At 39.1% G+C, this 20,609-nt stretch overlaps 1 protein-coding gene across 8 annotated transcripts in view; it reads left to right on the top strand.

Moving 5' to 3' along the window:
• Positions 1-19,944, top strand: part of ANK3 (ankyrin 3) — a 753,651-nt gene extending 733,707 nt beyond the window's left edge. For 7 of the 8 annotated variants that reach the window (XM_040437301.1, XM_040437297.1, XM_040437299.1 and 4 more), the window contains 4 exons: positions 57-203; positions 6,368-7,034; positions 8,481-8,811; positions 10,387-11,699. In XM_040437301.1, the coding sequence (XP_040293235.1) occupies positions 57-203; positions 6,368-7,034; positions 8,481-8,811; positions 10,387-10,764 (1,523 nt within the window). In that variant the 3' untranslated portion in view covers positions 10,765-11,699. Of the gene's footprint in view, positions 1-56; positions 204-6,367; positions 7,035-8,480; positions 8,812-10,307; positions 11,700-12,696; positions 12,781-12,899; positions 12,972-15,052; positions 15,135-18,589 lie in introns of those variants that run through there. The other variant, XM_040437293.1, reaches the window with a different exon arrangement.
• Positions 19,945-20,609: the final 665 nt, after the last annotated feature.

Below are 20,609 nucleotides of genomic sequence, written 5' to 3'. Positions count from 1 at the left end.
GTGTACTGCTCCAACGCATCTGAAAGACTGATGTTTGATGTTTCTTTTTTTTTTAGCTGATTCCTTAACCAATGTCCTGACAAAAATCAACCGAATAGATATTGTGACATTGCTGGAGGGTCCAATTTTTGATTATGGGAACATTAGTGGCACCAGAAGTTTTTCAGATGACAACAATGTGTTTAATGACCCTGCTGTTGATGGTAAAATATTGTATAAATTGGAATGGAAAAAACTTGATACTTTTCAACAAATGTTGTCCATTATTATTGCATAACATTCCAGTGGTCACATTTAGAGATGAGCAAATTTTTCAAAAGTTCGATTCGGCGAATTCGCCGAATTTCACAGAAAAAATTTGCTTTGTGGCAAATTACTTTGTCACGAAGCGCATTTGTTTTGTTAGTGGTGGGTGCAATGACAGGGAGCTGCAATAGCGCCGCCCCTGTCATTGTACCCCTCAGATGCCGTGTTCATACATGATTGCGGCATCTGAGTGTAAAAACTGTGTAAAATTTATTTAATTTTTTTATGTTAATCTTACCGCGTCCATTTGCTCGCGATGGGCCGGCCGTCGCCATCCTGCTTGAAGAACTGGCGCGAAATCTCACACGGCGGGAGATTACGTCATCACACCGGCACTGGATTTCGGCTGAGTTCTTCAAATCAAGATGTTGCCTGGCGGCCCATCGCGAGCAAATAGAGGAGGTAAGAATGAATTTTTTAGTTTAGTACTATTACAGGTTAAATCGATTCGCTTAAACGAAGCACAAGGAAATTGGGATCTGAGGCAAATCGAATTTATCTTAAAATTCGGATCGAATTCCACTTACTGGGATTCGATTCGCCCATCTCTACTCACATTCTTTCTGCAGATAAAAAATAATTCCTCTATAACTAATCATTCCTGTTAAGTATACAGGGAGTGCAGAATTATTAGGCAAGTTGTATTTTTGAGGATTAATTTTATTATTGAACAACAACCATGTTCTCAATGAACCCAAAAAACTCATTAATATCAAAGCTGAATATTTTTGGAAGTAGTTTTTAGTTTGTTTTTAGTTTTAGCTATTTTAGGGGGATATCTGTGTGTGCAGGTGACTATTACTGTGCATAATTATTAGGCAACTTAACAAAAAACAAATATATACCCATTTCAATTATTTATTTTTACCAGTGAAACCAATATAACATCTCAACATTCACAAATATACATTTCTGACATTCAAAAACAAAACAAAAACAAATCAGTGACCAATATAGCCACCTTTCTTTGCAAGGACACTCAAAAGCCTGCCATCCATGGATTCTGTCAGTGTTTTGATCTGTTCACCATCAACATTGCGTGCAGCAGCAACCACAGCCTCCCAGACACTGTTCAGAGAGGTGTACTGTTTTCCCTCCTCGTAAATCTCACATTTGATGATGGACCACAGGTTCTCAGAGGGGTTCAGATCAGGTGAACAAGGAGGCCATGTCATTAGATTTTCTTATTTTATACCCTTTCTTGCCAGCCACGCTGTGGAGTACTTGGACGCGTGTGATGGATCATTGTCCTGCATGAAAATCATGTTTTTCTTGAAGGATGCAGACTTCTTCCTGTACCACTGCTTGAAGAAGGTGTCTTCCAGAAACTGGCAGTAGGACTGGGAGTTGAGCTTGACTCCATCCTCAACCCGAAAAGGCCCCACAAGCTCATCTTTGATGATACCAGCCCAAACCAGTACTCCACCTCCACCTTGCTGGCGTCTGAGTCGGACTGGAGCTCTCTGCCCTTTACCAATCCAGCCACGGACCCATCCATCTGGCCCATCAAGACTCACTCTCATTTCATCAGTCCATAAAACCTTAGAAAAATCAGTCTTGAGATATTTCTTGGCCCAGTCTTGACGTTTCAGCTTGTGTGTCTTGTTCAGTGGTGGTCGTCTTTCAGCCTTTCTTACCTTGGCCATGTCTCTGAGTATTGCACACCTTGTGCTTTTGGGCACTCCAGTGATGTTGCAGCTCTGAAATATGGCCAAACTGGTGGCAAGTGGCATCTTGGCAGCTGCACGCTTGACTTTTCTCAGTTCATGAGCAGTTATTTTTCGCCTTGGTTTTTCCACACGCTTCTTGCGACCCTGTTGACTATTTTGAATGAAACGCTTGATTGTTCGATGATCACGCTTCAGAAGCTTTGCAATTTTAAGAGTGCTGCATCCCTCTGCAAGATATCTCACTATTTTTGACTTTTCTGAGCCTGTCAAGTCCTTCTTTTGACCCATTTTGCCAAAGGAAAGGAAGTTGCCTAATAATTATGCACACCTAATATAGGGTGTTGATGTCATTAGACCACACCCCTTCTCATTACAGAGAAGCACATCACCTAATATGCTTAATTGGTAGTAGGCTTTCGAGCCTATACAGCTTGGAGTAAGACAACATGCATAAAGAGGATGATGTGGTCAAAATACTCATTTGCCTAATAATTCTGCACGCAGTGTAGTTTTAAAATGTTAATGCATGGGAGCAAAAATATATGAGTTAGAAGAATTTAAAACCTACAATTTCTCTTGATTCAAGCAAATTTCCAAAATTCTGCTTGATAACTGAATCGAATGCAAAAGAATACCAATGTTATGATTAACAATATTATACCCAACTGACAGAAAAGTCAAAAACACCCAAGAAAATAACACTAGAGAGTAGGAAATGCAGGAGACGATGCACCACATAAATGTTATAATCAAACCTAATTTATATGGGTAGACCACCGTTTCATACAAAAGAAAGCTTTAAATAAGAAACTGCTAAAAAATTATAGCAAAAATCTACACCAACCCATATCTAGGCCAGATTTGCTTTTCTGCAGCTCAAACTGCCAGAAGATGGACCGAATTTATTAAGAGTCCTGGTATATGAAATATCTTAAAATGATTTTCTGGGACTAAGATATAGATGGCCTACTGCAGCCATGAGTAAACCATGTATGGAGCCAGGACACTTCAGCTTCCATTCACTTGAATAGAAGCTGAGCTGCAGTACCCAAGAACGACCACTACAGAGTGTACAGAAATGTGGATAGGTCATTAGAATCCAGTCAGGAAGGGTCCAACACCCTGCACCCTCATGATCAGTCGTTCCCTGCAGCCTCTGACGCTGAAACTAGAACTTTGATTGGAACAGAAAGCACAGCTCCAATTAAAGTGTAGTGGTCGTGCTGGGTACTGCAGAACAGCTGCCACTGAAGTGAATGGGGGCAAAGTTGCAGTAAGTTGGCACAGCCACTACACTTTGAATGAAGCTGTACTTTCTGTTCCTTTCAAAGTGCTAGTTCCAGCACCAATGGCTGCAGGGAACAACTGATCGTGGGGGTGCAGGGGGTTGGTCCCTCATCGATTGAATATTAATGAGCATATATTATCAATATCAGGAGCCTGAAAGACCGCTTTCACCACTCCTGACATGCTTATTTTAATTGCTAGATGCGTTCCCCATGTAATAACAGTTCTAAAGCATCTAGTCTTATGACTCTATGTTGTGCCGTTCCTTTATTATTTCTACTAGAAGTTATGAATGAATTGCTATTAGCCTTCAGTAAGGGTACAGAAGGGAGGTAACCAGATTGGGGGGGGGGTGTACCTGCAACAGACTCACTCTATCCAATCAGTGCTGTCATTTTCAGACTGTTGCAGGTGCACACACCCATCTGGTTACCTCCCTTCTGTACCCTTACTGAAGGCTAATAGCAATTCATTCATAACTTCTAGTAGAAATAATAAAGGAACGGCACAACATAGAGTCATAAGAATAGATGTTCCAGAATTGCTATTACATGGGGAATGCATGAAGCTATTAAAACAGGCCTGTCAGGAGTGGTGAAAGGTCCTCTTTAAATGATACAATTCTCACTGCTTTCAGTCACCACGATGGAGAGCTTAGGATATTTAACTCAGTAATAAGACAGTATGCTGTAAGTCCTCCCTATGTCTTTGCAGGAGATTTGGACCTAAATATGTTAAGAAATTAATCAGCTCAAAATTTTTGACTTATCAGGTTAAAAAATCTAAATGGTGTGAAATGAGGACATTTACTTTTAAAATAGCCTTTGCCCAAGCTTCCCTGCTTACATGCTTTCCTGTTAGATAGTGGAGGTTCCGTGTCAGGAGGATAAAGTGGAGGGTGGTTACTTAAAAAATAAAATTGATAAAATAAATGGTAAATATTAAGAGAGAGAGAGAACAGCTGATATGTTCTAACCATAGAAAAGATGGGTATAAACCTTCACGGAGGACTGTAAGTCAGGTTTGGTGCCATGGGGGCAACTTGTGTAGAATAATAACTGTATTAAGTTTGAAGCACAATGTGATTTTAACCTTGATTTGAAAATTCTTGTCATAACACTTATTCTGAATGCACGCTTGTGAAATGCGCTTTGCCCTTTGCAGTTTCATATCATCTTCTTATTTAGCAAGCTTGAATCTGCATGCGTAATGACTGAGCGTCACCGTTCCTGTCTCTCCTCTGAATCTTTTACACCTCATCAAGACCAGACTACAAGTCTAATGCTCTTTCAATTGAAGACAATCAGCTAATTCACCTAGAACAAAGAATATGTTTATCATATTATGTAGTTATGAAAACTAAAATTTGTACAGTTTTCTATATTCTAAGCCATTAGCTAAATGCAAGTATTATATGATGACATATGTTGCTTTATTGCAATATTGTTTTACTATGAATTAAAAAAATGCATGTGATTGATTGCGCATTGCCAAATATGCATAAAGCAAGCCTTTAATGAAAACCCAATACCAAGTAGGGAGATTTTTGAGAATGACATATCCTGAAGGGGATAAGATATCCATCCAACAATATAAATTTTTTTTTCCAGTTCCAGAGTATCTGCAAGTATTTCCACTGGTCCATATTTTCTACCTCTGCTACAAACTCACTAAAAGAGCACCTGTCACTGTTTGCATGTTAGAATCAATAATTATAATATATTTTCAGCAGAATATTCACCTTTTACATGTTTAGTCTTTTAAGGCTTTCCATATTGCTTTCCATATTGGGTTTCTGGATAGAGGTATATATGTTAAAGTGTACCACCAGTGATCCACTTACAACCTTCAAATTTGGTAGTTTCATTCATTTAAAGGCTGTACTTCAGGCTGCTGCACTGTACTTCCTTCCTTCTGATGTGAGCTGAAGTAGCAAATAAATTGATAGATACAATAAAATTGAGATGTAACTAAAATAACTTGACTATCTTACCCAAACATAGAATTAAAAGCTGCCTATCTACAGAGAGAGCTTCGCAGCTAATAACATCCTGTGATTACAGCAGCCTCTGCATTCATTAGAGCTGGCACTCTCTGCTGTAGGAGAGGGGTTTCACCATGGGAATGTAACAACAGTGGTAAGGGGTGGAAAGATCAGTAGCAAGAGTAATATAAACTAGTATACACAGTAGACTAATCACCAGGCTGCATATCATCTATATCTGTGAAAGGGCAGACATTGCTAATTTCCTGCTGAATTAAGAGGAAAAATATGTCTTCAGCATAAATGGATTTGAGGTAAAAGCTTCACAAAGGCTGCATAAGAGCACTGTGAAGTTTTTAGGCTATACTGGAGGTACAATTTAACAAATAATTAAACACAATTTTGATCTAGAAATATATACAAAGTATATTACAGAGTATATTAGTCTAAAACTGCTTTGGCAACAGGGATGAATTGCATTTTGGTGACAGATTCTCTTTTAAAGCTTTAATTCAAGTGATCATTTTACAATATCTGTTGCATCTATTGCATTGTCTATTCATCATGTAACATGACTGTGCTCATTATAGATGTATCTATGTCCTCCATGGCTTGTTACTATTTCTTTTCCTTTTTCTCAGTGTTTCTGATCTTACCCATGACAACAAATTCTCTTCATTCTCCAAGGCCACCTTATTCATCATATTCTACTCATCCACTTATAGTTACTATACCTGAAATATTCTTATAGGAGACCTTTCCTGTACTATGTCTTCCCTTTAGATTTAGCTTCTTGCTTTAAAATGCTCTGTAGTCTTTTATTGTACGCCAGTGTGGAATATTTTGGTTTCCAGATGCACTGGTCTATTCACTTCACCAATAAAATAAGAAAAAATAACATGTTAACTTATAGGGTTGCAAAAGACCTTAAATATGTGGGAAGATGTCAGCATACAAACTAACATTAACACTATTCACAGTCAAAACTTTTCATTTTAGTATACTATTATTGCACGTTCATGTCTTCAGTCATTTTATCATATCATAGTGTTTGTATTATATTTTATTTTTGTTGTTTCATAAATTCATTTCATTCAGGTCAGTGTACTGTTTTCCTCAGGTTATCCTACCATTGAAGTGGAACTGGAAACTCCCACTGGTTTGCGTTATGTGCCTCCTACCCCCCTTCACCAAGATGATTTCTTTAGCGATAATTCTAGTGTAGAGTCACCCCTTAGAACTCCTAGTAGACTGAGTGACGTGTTAGTAACCCAACAGGGAAATGGAGATATTTCAGCTGCACCACCAGTAGTGGTGGCAGAAGACACATCTCTAGATGACAGCAGACCGGACTATTTAATTCACAGTCCTGATGCTTCTTATGAAATGGCCATTCATCGAGTAAGATTTGAAGATGTAAAGTTGGATGATGAACCCCAAAATGAAGGTAGCTACATCGAAGTTGACAAGTCTGTTCAATACAAAGAACAAAAACTGATTGAAAGAGCACAAGTATCTGACCATCTTGAGAGAAGCACATCTGGTCCTGAGGAGGAGATCACTGAAGAAAGGCTTAAATTACTCTTTAAGCATCTTCATCTTGAAGAGGTTGAGTCAGAGGAGATGACTGAGGAGAAGGTTCAGGCCATCCTCAAAAATGTTGAACAAGCAGAACAAGAGATGTCTTCAATTGCAGGTTGGCGAACAGAAGCAACAAGCATTCATGTGGAACAATCAATGCCTGAGCGGAACCTCAATAGTGAACTGTTAGAGCGATTGGATGACAGGTATGTCTCAATTTACCGCTAGTTAATGAACACAAAATAGAGAAAATAATGTATTTGGTTCATTGCATGATTCAATGCAGAAAGGAAGAATACACTTTATACAATATAAAATACTTAGTATAACTACGACTTTTGAAATGGTCAAAGAAATACATTTATTGGGTTCATACAACCTGTGGTGTGACCACTTCTAGAGAAGCTTGCCTAAAGCAAATTTTTTTTATAAAGTCTGCAATTTCATGCATGTTTATATTATTCAATCGCTTTTTTTTTTTTTTATTAATTCCAATCATGAACATTTATCACCTATCCACATAATATGTGGGTGAGAGTTGGGCTGATGGGATCCCAACAATTGGCAGCACGGGGTCTACTTCTCATCAACACCTCTGCTTTGTGAAGAAGTTGTATGGTGTTTTGTCCTTGCATGCATGCTGCCATACCATGCAGCTCTGTGGAAGATGCAGAAACAGTGATAGTGGCCATACATAATATAAATGATGGTTCAACCCTTTAATCTTGCTCCTGTGCCTAGGAGAATGCAAACAAGATGACCTACAATTTCATAATGACTCAATTTTGGCACTAAAAAGAGCATCTGTCAACTGGATCAACCCGATTAAACCCGATTAAAGGGTTGACCCTGTTGAATAGTAGCCACTTATGTCTCTATGTTGCACCATTCCTGAGTAAAATAACATTAAATTAATATGTAAATTCATCCTTTCGGTGTACCTAGTAGTTAATCCAAGTCCCTCGGAGCACCGGAGCTCCTCCACTTCTCTGTCCTTTTGATTGACAAGGAAGTGCTGGGCATCTGGCTTGTAATCTCACAGTTGTGCCATAGTCTACATTAGAGTGCTTGTGGAGTGCTTTAGCCTCTGTTTACCCAGCAAAACACCCGGAAGAGGACAGGCTTGGCTTAATTTGGGTGGAGAATGTTGTCATCGGCGAATATGCAGTAGTCATCCACACTGCTCAGGAAGTAGATCTACTGTGCATGTGCCGATAGTGTAGACTGCAGTGCAAGATTACAGGGCCTATCGAGATGCCTAGCCTTTGACAATGAAAGGGACAGTGCAGAGAGGAAGAGCTCAGGTACTCAGAGGGCCTAATTGAATACTGTATGAATAAACAGTTATTTTGCTCAGGAATGATGCAACCTAGGAACATAAATGAGGAACTGCTTTACTTAGCAGGATCAACCCTGTCAGGATTATGCTTGGTTTAATAAGGTGGAACCGGCTGACGTGATCTTTAAAGTGGATCCCAGTTAAAAATATTGCTTAGGAATCCTACTTTATTCATTATCCTCAATATTCAGTATAATGTAAGGTGTCACATTTATAAATATTAAACAATATACAATAAATTTTTTGTTTTTGTGCACTTGGATTGCACGCAGTATTGCATAATAAATCTGTTACTTTCTTTGCCATTTCTTAGCCATGAGTCAATTACCTCATATCTCAAGGGAGAAGTAGGAAGACTGGGCTCTAATGTTAGTCCTTCTGAGTCAGTAACAGAAGGTAAGACGAGTTCCAGTTGTCCGGAGAAAGAACCTGTGAAACTGAACGAAAAACAGAAACCAAAAATACTCCAAGGCAAAGTGGAACAGACAACACCATCAGTAGGACATCAGAAATTTCCAGAGATGACAAGCAAGTCAGTAATTGGAGAGCATAAGAGCTCACTGCCCATTAGTGCAAAACGGACTGGCTTGGAGGACGGAAAATCCAAGCCTTCTGCCCATGGAGAAGGAACATCTTATGAAAAGGTACAGTTCGATTCAGTTGTTGCATAGCTAGCGTGTACTGGTAACTCTTTCTGCCTGATCAAAAGGTCTAGTGAAAATATATTATGAAAACCAGAAGCCACGTATTTTTCACGACAAATAAGATTCAGAACAATGCTCTTTAACTCATTGTGAAACCTCTGAAGCCAAATTTTAATTGTATGTACAGAAATAACCCCATAAAAAGATTGTAACTACATCCAAAGTCATATATTATACCTTAAAGCTGAATTCACAATTTCATATTGCTGTCAGAAGCTCGCCTCTTATTAAGCAATGCACTATGCTGCATTGCATTCTCTTACCACTTCCAACATGAATCAAGGAAGTGATACCAGTTACTAAGCACTGAAATAATAGGGGTTTGAGCAAAATTGTTAAATCTTAAGGATACTTGATTTAGAAACAGCGAGAAATTCTAGTTTAGAAAAAACAGCACCTCCTGATCACCTATGGAATTTCAATTTACAGTGGCAAAATGACTCAAAGCCCTTGCCACTTGCATAAAACAACATAAAGAAAATATATTTTTCATTGACTAAATTTGATATTATTCATGGAGTTAGATCTATTGCACAGTCTGATCTTAGACATTAATAAAGTAATTTCTTCATTATTTGCTTGTATTAAATATGCGTGACCTAAAAATGTGATAGACCAGTTGTTACCTACGCTAATGGATAGTCCACTTAGCTGGACAATGTCAATAATCACTAGTGTTAAGTGAATCGAAGTGGACTTCGATCCAAATATCAGGTTAAAATAAAATTTTTATGCTTCGTGGTAATGGCAGTAAAAATAAAACTAATCACACTTACCTCATCCATTTGGGTGCGAAGAGGCTTCCGCGGCCATCTTGCTTGAAGATCCCAATGCGAAATCTCATGTGCGGTGACGTATGATGTCACCACGCCGGCCGTTCTGATGACGTCATCACGCACTGTGCAAGATTTTGTGCTGGATCTTCAAGCAAGATGGCCGCGGGGGCCTCTTTGCAATCAAATGGATGAGATAAGTATGATTTCATAAAAATTTTTTTATTATGCAAACAGTAAAATGCTTTAATATGTATCTCAGGTGCCGCGATCAGTGATGAACACGCCATCTGAGGGGTTCAATGATGGGGGAACAGCGCAATCGCCATTCCCTTTCATTGCACCCGCTATTTACAAAGAAATGCACTTCGTGATGAAGTAATTCGTCACAAAGCTAATTTTTTTGCTAAATTCGGTGAAGCAGCCAAATGGAATATTAGAGAACCTAGCTCATCTCTAATAATCACTGTAAATGTGGTACTACCAGTGTGGAGACTCACAAATATTGGGTCTTCATAAAGCGTAGAAGTTATCGGTCCAGAGTTCCTCTCACAAAGTGGTTACACATATTACATTTCACAGCCTTATAAGGAGCACCCACAACTACTAATCACCAAACTGGAAAACAAAGATGTCCGCCATCACTCGAAGACCCTCAATATCACTTTCTGGCTTCATAGATAAAAATATTTCTTTTTCTTTTAAGTCTTCTGGTAAAACATGCCTAAAATGCATTTATCAGGATTCTAGTGACAGTGAATATGAGAGTGGGTCGAGTTCAGATGAGGAACGAAGAATCACTACAAAAATTACTCGGCGACGGCTGATTTACAAGGTACCGAGTACAGCTGACTCCCGGCACCGGCATGAGTTTTCAGTTCTGATAGCTTGGATGTTTGCTATTAAGCATGTTGTAACACTTTATTTTAATTTATCTCTGGACAAACTAAGGCTTTACAATGCATATATTAATTGGCCAATCTTCCTGGCATTGATATATGGAGGTTTTAAACTTTCAATATATTTTTATTTCTTTTTTTGCTCCATTGTATTACGGTTATTATTAATAGGTATTAAAACATTTTCTATTGATTTTGGTTATCACCGAACACATCCATAAATTATGCAGTTTAATTGACATTATCAGTAGGATATATATTGGTATTTACTGGTATATATTGGAACATGGAGCAGAATCTGGTGCTTTACAACTTTGAGGAATCACGGGCAATGAGTAAACAGCTACATTTTGGTATAGGAAATCATAATTTTAGTTCTGAAATTGGTGCACTATTCCTCCTTGCCCTGAGGATTCCTTCTTTCCAACCAGTGATGATTCCCTGCGCTGTCCTCCCACCTGAATTCCTTTTGTTCAGTTTGGTTTATAGAAGGCTTCTCTTTTTGAGCATGGTTAGAAGAAGCCAGATTTATCAGGATCTGAACCTTAGCTTCTGTGCATGTTTATGTGGATTGTAGGGTGTATAATGGAGAAGAGGAAGAAATTCATAAAAACATAGATGAGAAAAAGGTTGGGCTAACACAACATTGAACAGAAAAAATAAATTTTCATGCCTGCAGTAAAAATTTTGTAAAATATTAAGGTTGCATGTAAGTTTGATGTGTTGTTTTCCAGACTGGAAAAGATGCTAATGCATTGTCTCTAGATATGCTGTAAAAATCTAATGGGTGTAGGGCTGACCCCTGGGACTCTTGACCATCAAAAGAATTAAGGGACTGATACCCCTCTACATTTCTACTGCACAGTGCTGCTCCTGCCATCTGCTGTGGAAGGCACTGCAACACAACATCATTCAAGTAAATGGCATTGTATTGCCGATACTTGTGCAGAAGGTGGCCCGGAGCATCACTGTGCAGAGGAAAAGCTACAGCACTTATACAGAGTTTATTAGGAAACTTACAGCTAAACCGTGCCCAATGCCTTGTAGGGCTAGTGCAGATGAATGTAATGATACCTTTCACTTAGTGACCTGTTGCTTCATTCTGAAGAAAAAGTACTTTCCAAATGAGCAGTTGAGTGCATTGAGGGTGGCCCAAGCCCCTCTGTGCACCCTTGCTTCCCCTGCTTGCTCTGACATTCTCTTCCTCCCTTGATTAACAGGGCCAGACAAGATGACTATGCAGGAATTTGGCCCTGTCAATAAAGGAGAGGGAGGGACTGCCAGAGGAAGCTGGAAGAACAAGGATGCACAGAGTAGCTTGGGCCCTCAGTGCACTCAACTGCTCATTTGGAAAGTATTTTTTCTCCAGAATGAAGCAAAGCATCACTAAGTGAAATGTATCATTACACTCGGCTAAGCTAGCCCTACAAGGCATTGTGAGTGGAGGCAGACTCCTACTAACTGAGGACCAGTTACCAATCAGACTGTTACCAATGAGGATACGATGGCAAATCCTAGCAAAATGCTATGTCTTTCCCTACAGTTGGAAAGACCCTTTAACTGTATTGTCAGAAAGAAGAACAAAGGATTTGCTTTGTTTCCAGAGACAGCGCTACTATTTGTCCACGGGCTGCCTCTGATATTAGAGCTCAGCTCCATTCATGTGATCAAGTGCAAAAACAAACATATCTCATGTTCAAAAGTTTTTTATAATACAGTATATGGAGAACCTTAAAAAATGACCCATTGCCAGTGGCCTTAGACAATTTATACTTTTACTTTTCCATATTATAGTTACTTAAAACTGCAGCAAATGACGACTGTATGGGGTGTAATTTATTTTCGCCATTCACCATTGATCCAAGAGTTGATCAACTGTAGAAGTTTCCAGTTGATCATGATATTTATGACAAAATTTGACCAGGTCTGTTCATTGCCTGCCATTTGCTGCAATATATTTGAGATAGACTTCACAATTTGCAATAAATAGGAAACAATGTTTCTTTATACTAAACCTTGCTTATGGCCAGTTTCACCCACTTGTAGCATGGTTCCTAAAGGCTTGTTATCCTCCTACCCCGCATGCCTGGCGTGCTGTGCTTAGGAAATTCAGATTGATGTATGATTGATGTAATAAATCTGACACTCTCTAGGGGGAGGAAGTTAAAAACATTCCCGTTGAATCTGTTACTGAAGAACAATACACAGATGAAGAAGGCAACATTATCACCAGAAAAGTAATTTTTTTTCTATGTCCTACGTTAATTTGGGAAGTGTTCCCACAGTCGGCTTCTTGTGGTGTGAATCTTTTGAACACTGAACCCCCATACAAAGCCAATGTTCCTGCTTCTCCCAGGTGACAAGGAAAATCGTGAGACGGGTTGTGGTTCCACAGGAGAAAAAAGTTGGTGGAACTGTAATGGTTGGGGCAAGTAATTTTGTCTGTTGTGTTGATCCATGCCTTGTTGTGTGCCAGTTTTAATGTCGTAAGATGAGTGGTTTGCATTTAACTTTGTGTCATACCTCACTTATCAGTCTTCAGGTGGATTCACACCTGCCAGCTTTTGTCTTGATGTTGCCACTACTGTCACATGAACGTGGCTAAAAACTACTATGGTTCTGTAAAATTGTGATATTTCTGCAATTTTGCAATAACTGTATCAAAGGAGGACATAAAACTGCCTGCAGATATATGGTACCGGCAACATACACAGTGATTTCTTGTATAACTGGTGAGTTTCGAACAAGCTGCCGTCATACTGGCACTTGTATGTTATACAGCACTAGCACTGGTCTTGTAAAAATATAAGTTTGCCTACCTTCAAAAGCAGACATACAGGATGTGCAACTGCACAGAGGTCCTCTAAACATTGGGCCCACTCCTACCACCAAAAAATAAAAAATAATATATGTAATGTTTCCGTCTTCCTACTACACATCAGGCAATGACTATGCTAATAGTTCCCATGGCTTATAATTACTAGTGGATTGACCCACTATTGATAAAAGTGCCCATATTAATGCTCCAAATTCTGGCCCGACAACAGATATAATGACCTGCACTGACAGCATCATGGCTGTCAGTCCCAGTCAGACCATGAGACCAGACCCATAGGAACTGGCAGCACCATAGGGATCTATTTGGTCAGTTTGTTTCAAAGGACTCATGGGTGCAACATGACTTGTGACCATAACACAGATTTAATTCTGCATCTGTATTAAACTCGTCTGACATTGGTCTTACTCTCATTAATGCCCCCTAAGCAGTTCATGCACAGCGGCCCTCGACTAACTATGAACTACAGATGAAGCAGTTGTCAACAGCACGGTTACTATAGCTGTCATGGTGCATTAACTCTAACAGTAAATGTATTAGCACGGCTACATAAGTAGCGTAAAGTGTTGTGGTGCGGTACATTAATAGTGTATTATGCATTTGTGTTGCATTATGTTTAACAGTAAAAACTAAAACAACAAAGGTCTAGGGCAAACTAAAAATTATCCAGACTCCTTCCAGCAGCATGTAGCTGATATGGTTGAGCAGGGCTGTTAGGTAAGTATTCCAGGTAACTCATTTGTTCTGTAATGGAGGTTTGACTGGAATTTGCTCCGGTTAATGCTTAAAGGGAACCTGTCAGTAAGATTTTGGTTCACATTGCATTACCTTATCAATCCTATTATGTTGTCCCCGATGGAGTCCTTTTAAAGATCTTCTGAATCCTAAATGCAATGAAAAACTATTTTATTCCCCACTCCTGCTGTGTGCTAATTAGCACTTTTAAGTCAAGAAAGTTGGGTCTTTCTTCTTATGAGTCAAGTTAATCACATCCAGATCCCACCAGTTCACATTTCATATCATAGTGAACATCCCCACTGGAGGTGAGGGGATGATGATGTCTGTGACAGAAAAGGTCAATCAACAGGCAAGGGGTGGGCTTTGGGCATGGCTAATTTGACTCAGAGGAAGAAGGCCATCCTCCTTGAATTGACAGAGCTAATCATCATATGGTGGGAGTAGGGAATAAAGATGATTTTCTCTGAGAACAACACAAGTAATGTGAGAGGCCAATATCTTGCTGACAGATTCCCTTTAACAAGATTTTGCGTGACTTTTGGTTTATACATTTTAGATTATTTAACACATAAATCTTATTTTTGCCCCATGTCTTGTTTTGAAGCCTATAACATTTTTGCTAGAATTGCATTTGTTTGTTGTACTAATCTTTCTAAATTCAAAATCTAATTCCACCAGAAGGCCTACTGTAAATGTACGCCAGAGTGAGAACCCAACCTCTGGTTTAGGGTTGGCCCTGAGCCCTTCAGAAACTTATGGACAGATTGCTCAGAGGGAAAGGTCCTCTACAAGCCATTGGGTGGAATTATAGTATAAATACATCTGTTGTGTCTCAATACTTGACTTTCAGTTTTAAAGAAAAATGAAAACAAAATATTAGTATTAATAATTTCAATTGAATTATCTATAACCATTCACAATCATTTAAATTCTAGAATGATGGGCATAAAGTGAAGACCAAGAAGGAAGTCAGACACATTGAGAAGAAAAGTTATTCTTAATACCATTGTGATTCAGGTCAGTAGTGAAGATGAATCCAACTATTCAGTTATTGCCCATTCTGTCCATAGCTAAATGCACTATGCCAGATATGCAAATACACACAATGTTGAAATTGCAACACCAAGAAAGACAAGTAATAAGTAGTGTTGAGCAAGTTGAAGTCCACAAAGTCAACTTTGATCCGAATTTCAGGTAAAATTTGATTTGCTGCGAAGCCAAATATCCTCATACTTCATGGTAACGAATCGATTCTCCCTGAATGGTGGTAAAAAAAAAAATATCATACTTACCTCATCCAGCTGCCGCCATCTTGATTGAAGATCTCGCACGTAAACCCGTGTGCGGTGACGTATAATGTCACCACGTTGCCCAACGTGATGATGTCATCATGGGCCACACGAGATTTCGCAATATATCTTCAATCAATATGGTGGAGGCCGGCTTATTGCGATCAAATAAATGGAGTAAGTATTAAGTATTAATGACATTTTTTTTTTTCTGTAATTTCAATGTCAGATTCCGCAAACAGCTATGAACGAGGTATCTGAGGGGTACAATGATGGCTGGCAGTGCAATTGCAGCTCCCTGTCATTGCACCCACCACAAAGAAATGCATACATTTTTTTGTAATATTCGGCAGAGCAGGCGAAGCGAATTTTTCAATACTTCGCTCATCTCTAGTCATTCAGCATGGCAGAACCTTCCTCATACAACCGTTAAAGATGTTATCCAACCCCTAAAATGTCACAGATTGTACTTACCTCGCTCCCTGGCACCCGCTTTGCTTCTGACGGGATTGGAACAAGCACCCTAGCATCGCAGGTGACGCTGAGGAGGCTCATTCCCATAGCGGCCTGCTATTGGCTGCCACCCCCTATCGCCAGGTTGTTTTCATCCGCATGACGGGGAGATGCAGCGGCGGCCGCGCGAGCAACAGAAGCGACGCGAGTGCTGGGGAGCGAGAAAAGTACAATCTGTGTGAGTGGCCCAGGCACATGGGGGGCATTATAGGTCTTGGATAACCCCTTTCATAACTTCACTGATAGAAATGCCAGGGCGTGTACTCTAAGTGCATGTAATTCTGGGAATGGCGTTCATACGCGATATTGAATAAATCGAGATTTTTTTTTCCTTTAATATTCTTTCATCATTTGCATATTATTAACATCTGTATCAACCTTGTGATTTCCATAATTCCATGACTGTTCCTTTTTGGGGTTACAATTTTAATATTGAGGAGTGTAATTGGCATAATACCATATTTTAAAGAACCTCACAATCGGATGATAATTTAATATAACTATGGGAAATACACAGATACATGCAGGTGAAGAACCTGTCCAATGTGATCTTACACAAAAAATTAGGCACTGGCTTACAAAATGCACCCATAAGTAATCTTCTGACAAATAGTAGTGCCAAACCAGATAGGTCCTGCTTACATTCTCATCACCGGAAATGTCTAAAACAACTTTGCATTGATGGAGTTTCAATTGGCTAAAAGTGTACCTCCAGGCATACTTTCCCACCCAACCTGACATCGGCATGGATAGACACCACTGCACACTGGTAACCATAAGATGCATAGTTAGTATCATGGCTGAGTCCTATTAATTAGGATAAGACCCAAGTACGATACTCACGGGATGTTGTACAGCTGCCTTGACATCTGCGCTGCCTAGCCCAGCATCTATCCATGTCTAATATCAGATCAGGCAGAAAAGTTTGCTTGGAGGTACACTTTAAATCTCAGAGCAAGACCAAAGATGTTTGGATTCTCTATAGAGAGCAAACTCACCAATCAGAGCTCAGTATTCATTTCTTAAACTGCTCTGGAAAATTGAAAGCTACTCAGTGATGTATTGCTATGAGCAACAAGGCAAAATCTGTGTTTCCCAATTTGCGTTCCTTGGGGCCTTGACAAGGATTCTCTAGAAAGCATCAGTAGCAAAAGCTATAACATTTAGGCTGTATTTACTAATGTGAGTGCACTGGCATAAATGTCACCCGTGGCACATCTAGGTTTACATAAATTCTATGCACATAGTTCAACAAGAAGCCTGGCTTACTGTAAAAGAGTTATGTCCTTATATGCAACATTGTGCTGCAAAATTGTAACACAAGTCTGGTGTAAAATTCTGTCACAAAGTGAACCAACCAATAGTTGTTATAGAGTGAGAGAAAAGTGTCTATCCCTGCACCAGATCTGTCATCCAACCTGAGCCCACTTAGTTGATGCCATCTATAGAATTAGTAAATCTCAGTAAATCTCCCCCGTAGTCTTTTTCTTTTTTGCATTTTTACATAAACAGAAGTTACTTTAAAGTCTATAGTAAATTATGAAATTCACTGCACAATTGACAACATGTTTTCTTTTTTATGGCATTTTTTGCCTTGCAGTTTTGAGGTTTAGGCATTTTCGTTAAAACGTAGCATTTTGTTCCCCACAGGACTCTCTAAGTTGAAAAAATGGCTGTATAAAATTTTGCAATTAAAGCTACAAAAAGCAGCAAATAAACTTGTAAAAACACATTACATTTTTTGACACAAAAAAATAAAGCCCATAAATATGTGCACATAACACAATGATCTTCACGATTATCTACAGGTGTAATAGGGCCTTAATGTCAACATGTACCACAGTTAAAATTACCCTTAGAGATATGATCTACTTGTTAGTTATTGTTCAGATTCCTAAATGAGCCATTACTATATTATCCTTAATATTTTTACTCCTTCTAAACCAAATAGCTGTTTTCCGTAACGCAACTTAATTAATCGCATATTCATGTCATTTGTTTGAATATATTGATGGAAGTCGTCAAACTGTGTTTCAGACCCAGACCATACCGAAAAAAAAATCATCAATGAATCTCACAAAATACTTATTACACTTAAAGGGGTTGTGTCACTTCAGCAAGTGGCATTTACCATGTAGAGAATGTTAATGCAAACCACTTACTAATGTATTGTGATTGTCAAAATTGCCTCATTTGCAGGCTAGATAATTTTTTCATCAAATTATACAATGCTTGTTTCCATGGTTACGAGTTGCGACCACCCTGCAATCCAGAAGTGGTGGCCGTGCCTGCACACTATAGGAAAAAGCGCTGGCTTCTCTGGTGGCCGGGACCGTGGGAGCGCACATAGGCTGGTGCTTTTTCCTATAGTGTGCAAGCACGGCCACCACTGCTGGATTGCAGGGTGGTCGTAACCATAGAAACGAGCTATGTATAATGTGATGGAAAAATGAATCCAGCCAGCAAGTAAGTGCCTTGGGTTAATTTTATCTACATGATAAATGCTATTCGCTGAAGTGACACAACCCCTTTAACAAATCAATTGCCCAAATTCCAAATATACTGTTCCTCCACATATGCCAAAAAATATTAGAATAGGTTGGCGCGATGGGCGTACCCACTGTCATCCCTGACCCAAAAAATCTAATTTTTCTGTCTTTTATCCTACAGGATGAATGGATACTGCCAGTATGCAGAAGAAAAAACGAATTAGTGGAGAACACTGAAAAACAAAACAAAAGAGTGTGTGTTTGCCGCTTCCACACATTAACCGCATGGGTTTTTTTAATGCAAGAAACCTTTATTTTAGCATGAGCCAATTATACAGAGCATGGGAAATCACCTTCATTCGGATGGGGTCAAGGAGTGTGTAGTTTACAATGCAGTGTACATATTAAATACCATGCTGTTAACGTCATCCCTTCAAGAATCCGGATTTTCCTGGAGCTGGGACACCACCGAAGATGATGACCTTGGATGGACTCGTGAAAGACACAATAATCACTCAATAAGCAACAATTCGCCTTATTTTACATGTACCCCGAAAACTGGGGTCTAAAATGCTCTCGATTTTCTTTTATAAATCATCAATGGATTTGCTGTAAATAAGTGACACTTGTATAAAACTCTAACAAGACTACAACTGATGTTAATAATGCACCGCCTGGTAACTACTTACCAACCGAAGATCACTCACATAACTATATAACCTGATAGGTGTCTGACAATACTTCACCGATAGGGTATATACTGGGTGCGTCTTCACCAAATCTTGTATATTATCAATTCAATTGTTTGTATATGAAAAAAAAAAAACTAAGCCAAGCAGATTTTACACAAATTTCTTTAATTCTGCTGCAATGTGTAACAGTACACGACAAACAGGGACTTCTGCTATCCTGAATCATTTTCTTCAGATTAATATTTTGGTGCATGTATCACTCACTTTACTTTGACTTAGCCTTTGTTCAACTTTGCGAAAAGCTACACTAGAACACAAAGCGACATCAGAGCTATCGACACAAGCCCTTTATTTAATGGGATTGCTGTTGCCAACCCCTTCATGAACTTTTACAATGAAAATAATAATATATTGTACAGTAGTGCGTAGTCACAGGCACTTACTGTATTGCTTTTACAAGGGCGCGGCAATGGCTTGAGGTTTTAGAGATGATGTTGTGCTTAAGCCAAGAACAAAAGGAAACTGAAAAAGGAACAATTAGATCTTAGGCAGGCAACATGATGTAAAGTCCTTACTGTATTGTGTACTGGCTATAAAGATGTAGACTCTATTCAGTAAAGCCAATCATCTGTATTCATTCTAGCAGTGTAATATTAGGTTGTTAAATGCTGCTGTGTTTTAAAAGGGCATTTTTATTTTTTTGGGTTTTGGTGAAATCTTTTTGTTGATTATATTCATATGAAAACAGCATTCATTGATAATAGCTCTAATAACAATGTATGAAATCAAACACTGGATGATCTAGTTGATTATTTAAAACAAAAATAAATTGTGTTTAAAATGGTCCCGACTTATTTTTTCTTAAGGTAGACTAAAGCGTACAGTACCTGGTTGACTGAGCTCTAATGGGTGTCGAGTAGGTGCTCTGATGTCTCCCATATACTGCACACAGAAGAAGAGATCCTGCTCTCTTGTCTTTCTCTCATATACAGAGAGGCAACAGCAGCACAGAATAGTTCATAGAGAAGTACTGAGCAATGTAGATGTACATCCAGTAATTGTGAGATAGCAAACACACTTACTATTAGCTGCAACAGTCCTCTCTTCAGAGACTTCTATAGGCAGCATGTAATCTGAAACTCGAAGGCCCCTTTCACACGAGCGAGTTTTCCACGTGGGTGCCATGCATGATGTGAACGCATAGCACCCGCACTGAATCCTGACCCATTCATTTCAATAGGTCTGTGTACATGAGCGTTTTTTTCACACATCAGTTCTGCGTTGCATGAAAAACACAGCATGTTCTATATTCTGCGTCTTTCACGCAGCCCTGGCCCCATAGAAGTGAATTAGGGTTCAGTGAAAAACGCATTGCATCTGCAAGCAAGTGCGGATGCAGTGCCTTTTTCACTGATGGTTGCTAAGAGATGTTGTTTGTAAACCTTCAGTTTTTTATCACGCGCGTGAAAAACGCATACAAAAGCATTGCACCCGTGCGGAAAAACTGAT

Source organism: Bufo bufo, chromosome 6 (assembly GCF_905171765.1).
Source record: "Bufo bufo chromosome 6, aBufBuf1.1, whole genome shotgun sequence".
In the NCBI taxonomy this organism is placed as follows: Eukaryota; Metazoa; Chordata; class Amphibia; order Anura; family Bufonidae; genus Bufo; species Bufo bufo.
This window is presented reverse-complemented; position numbering and strand designations above follow the sequence as displayed.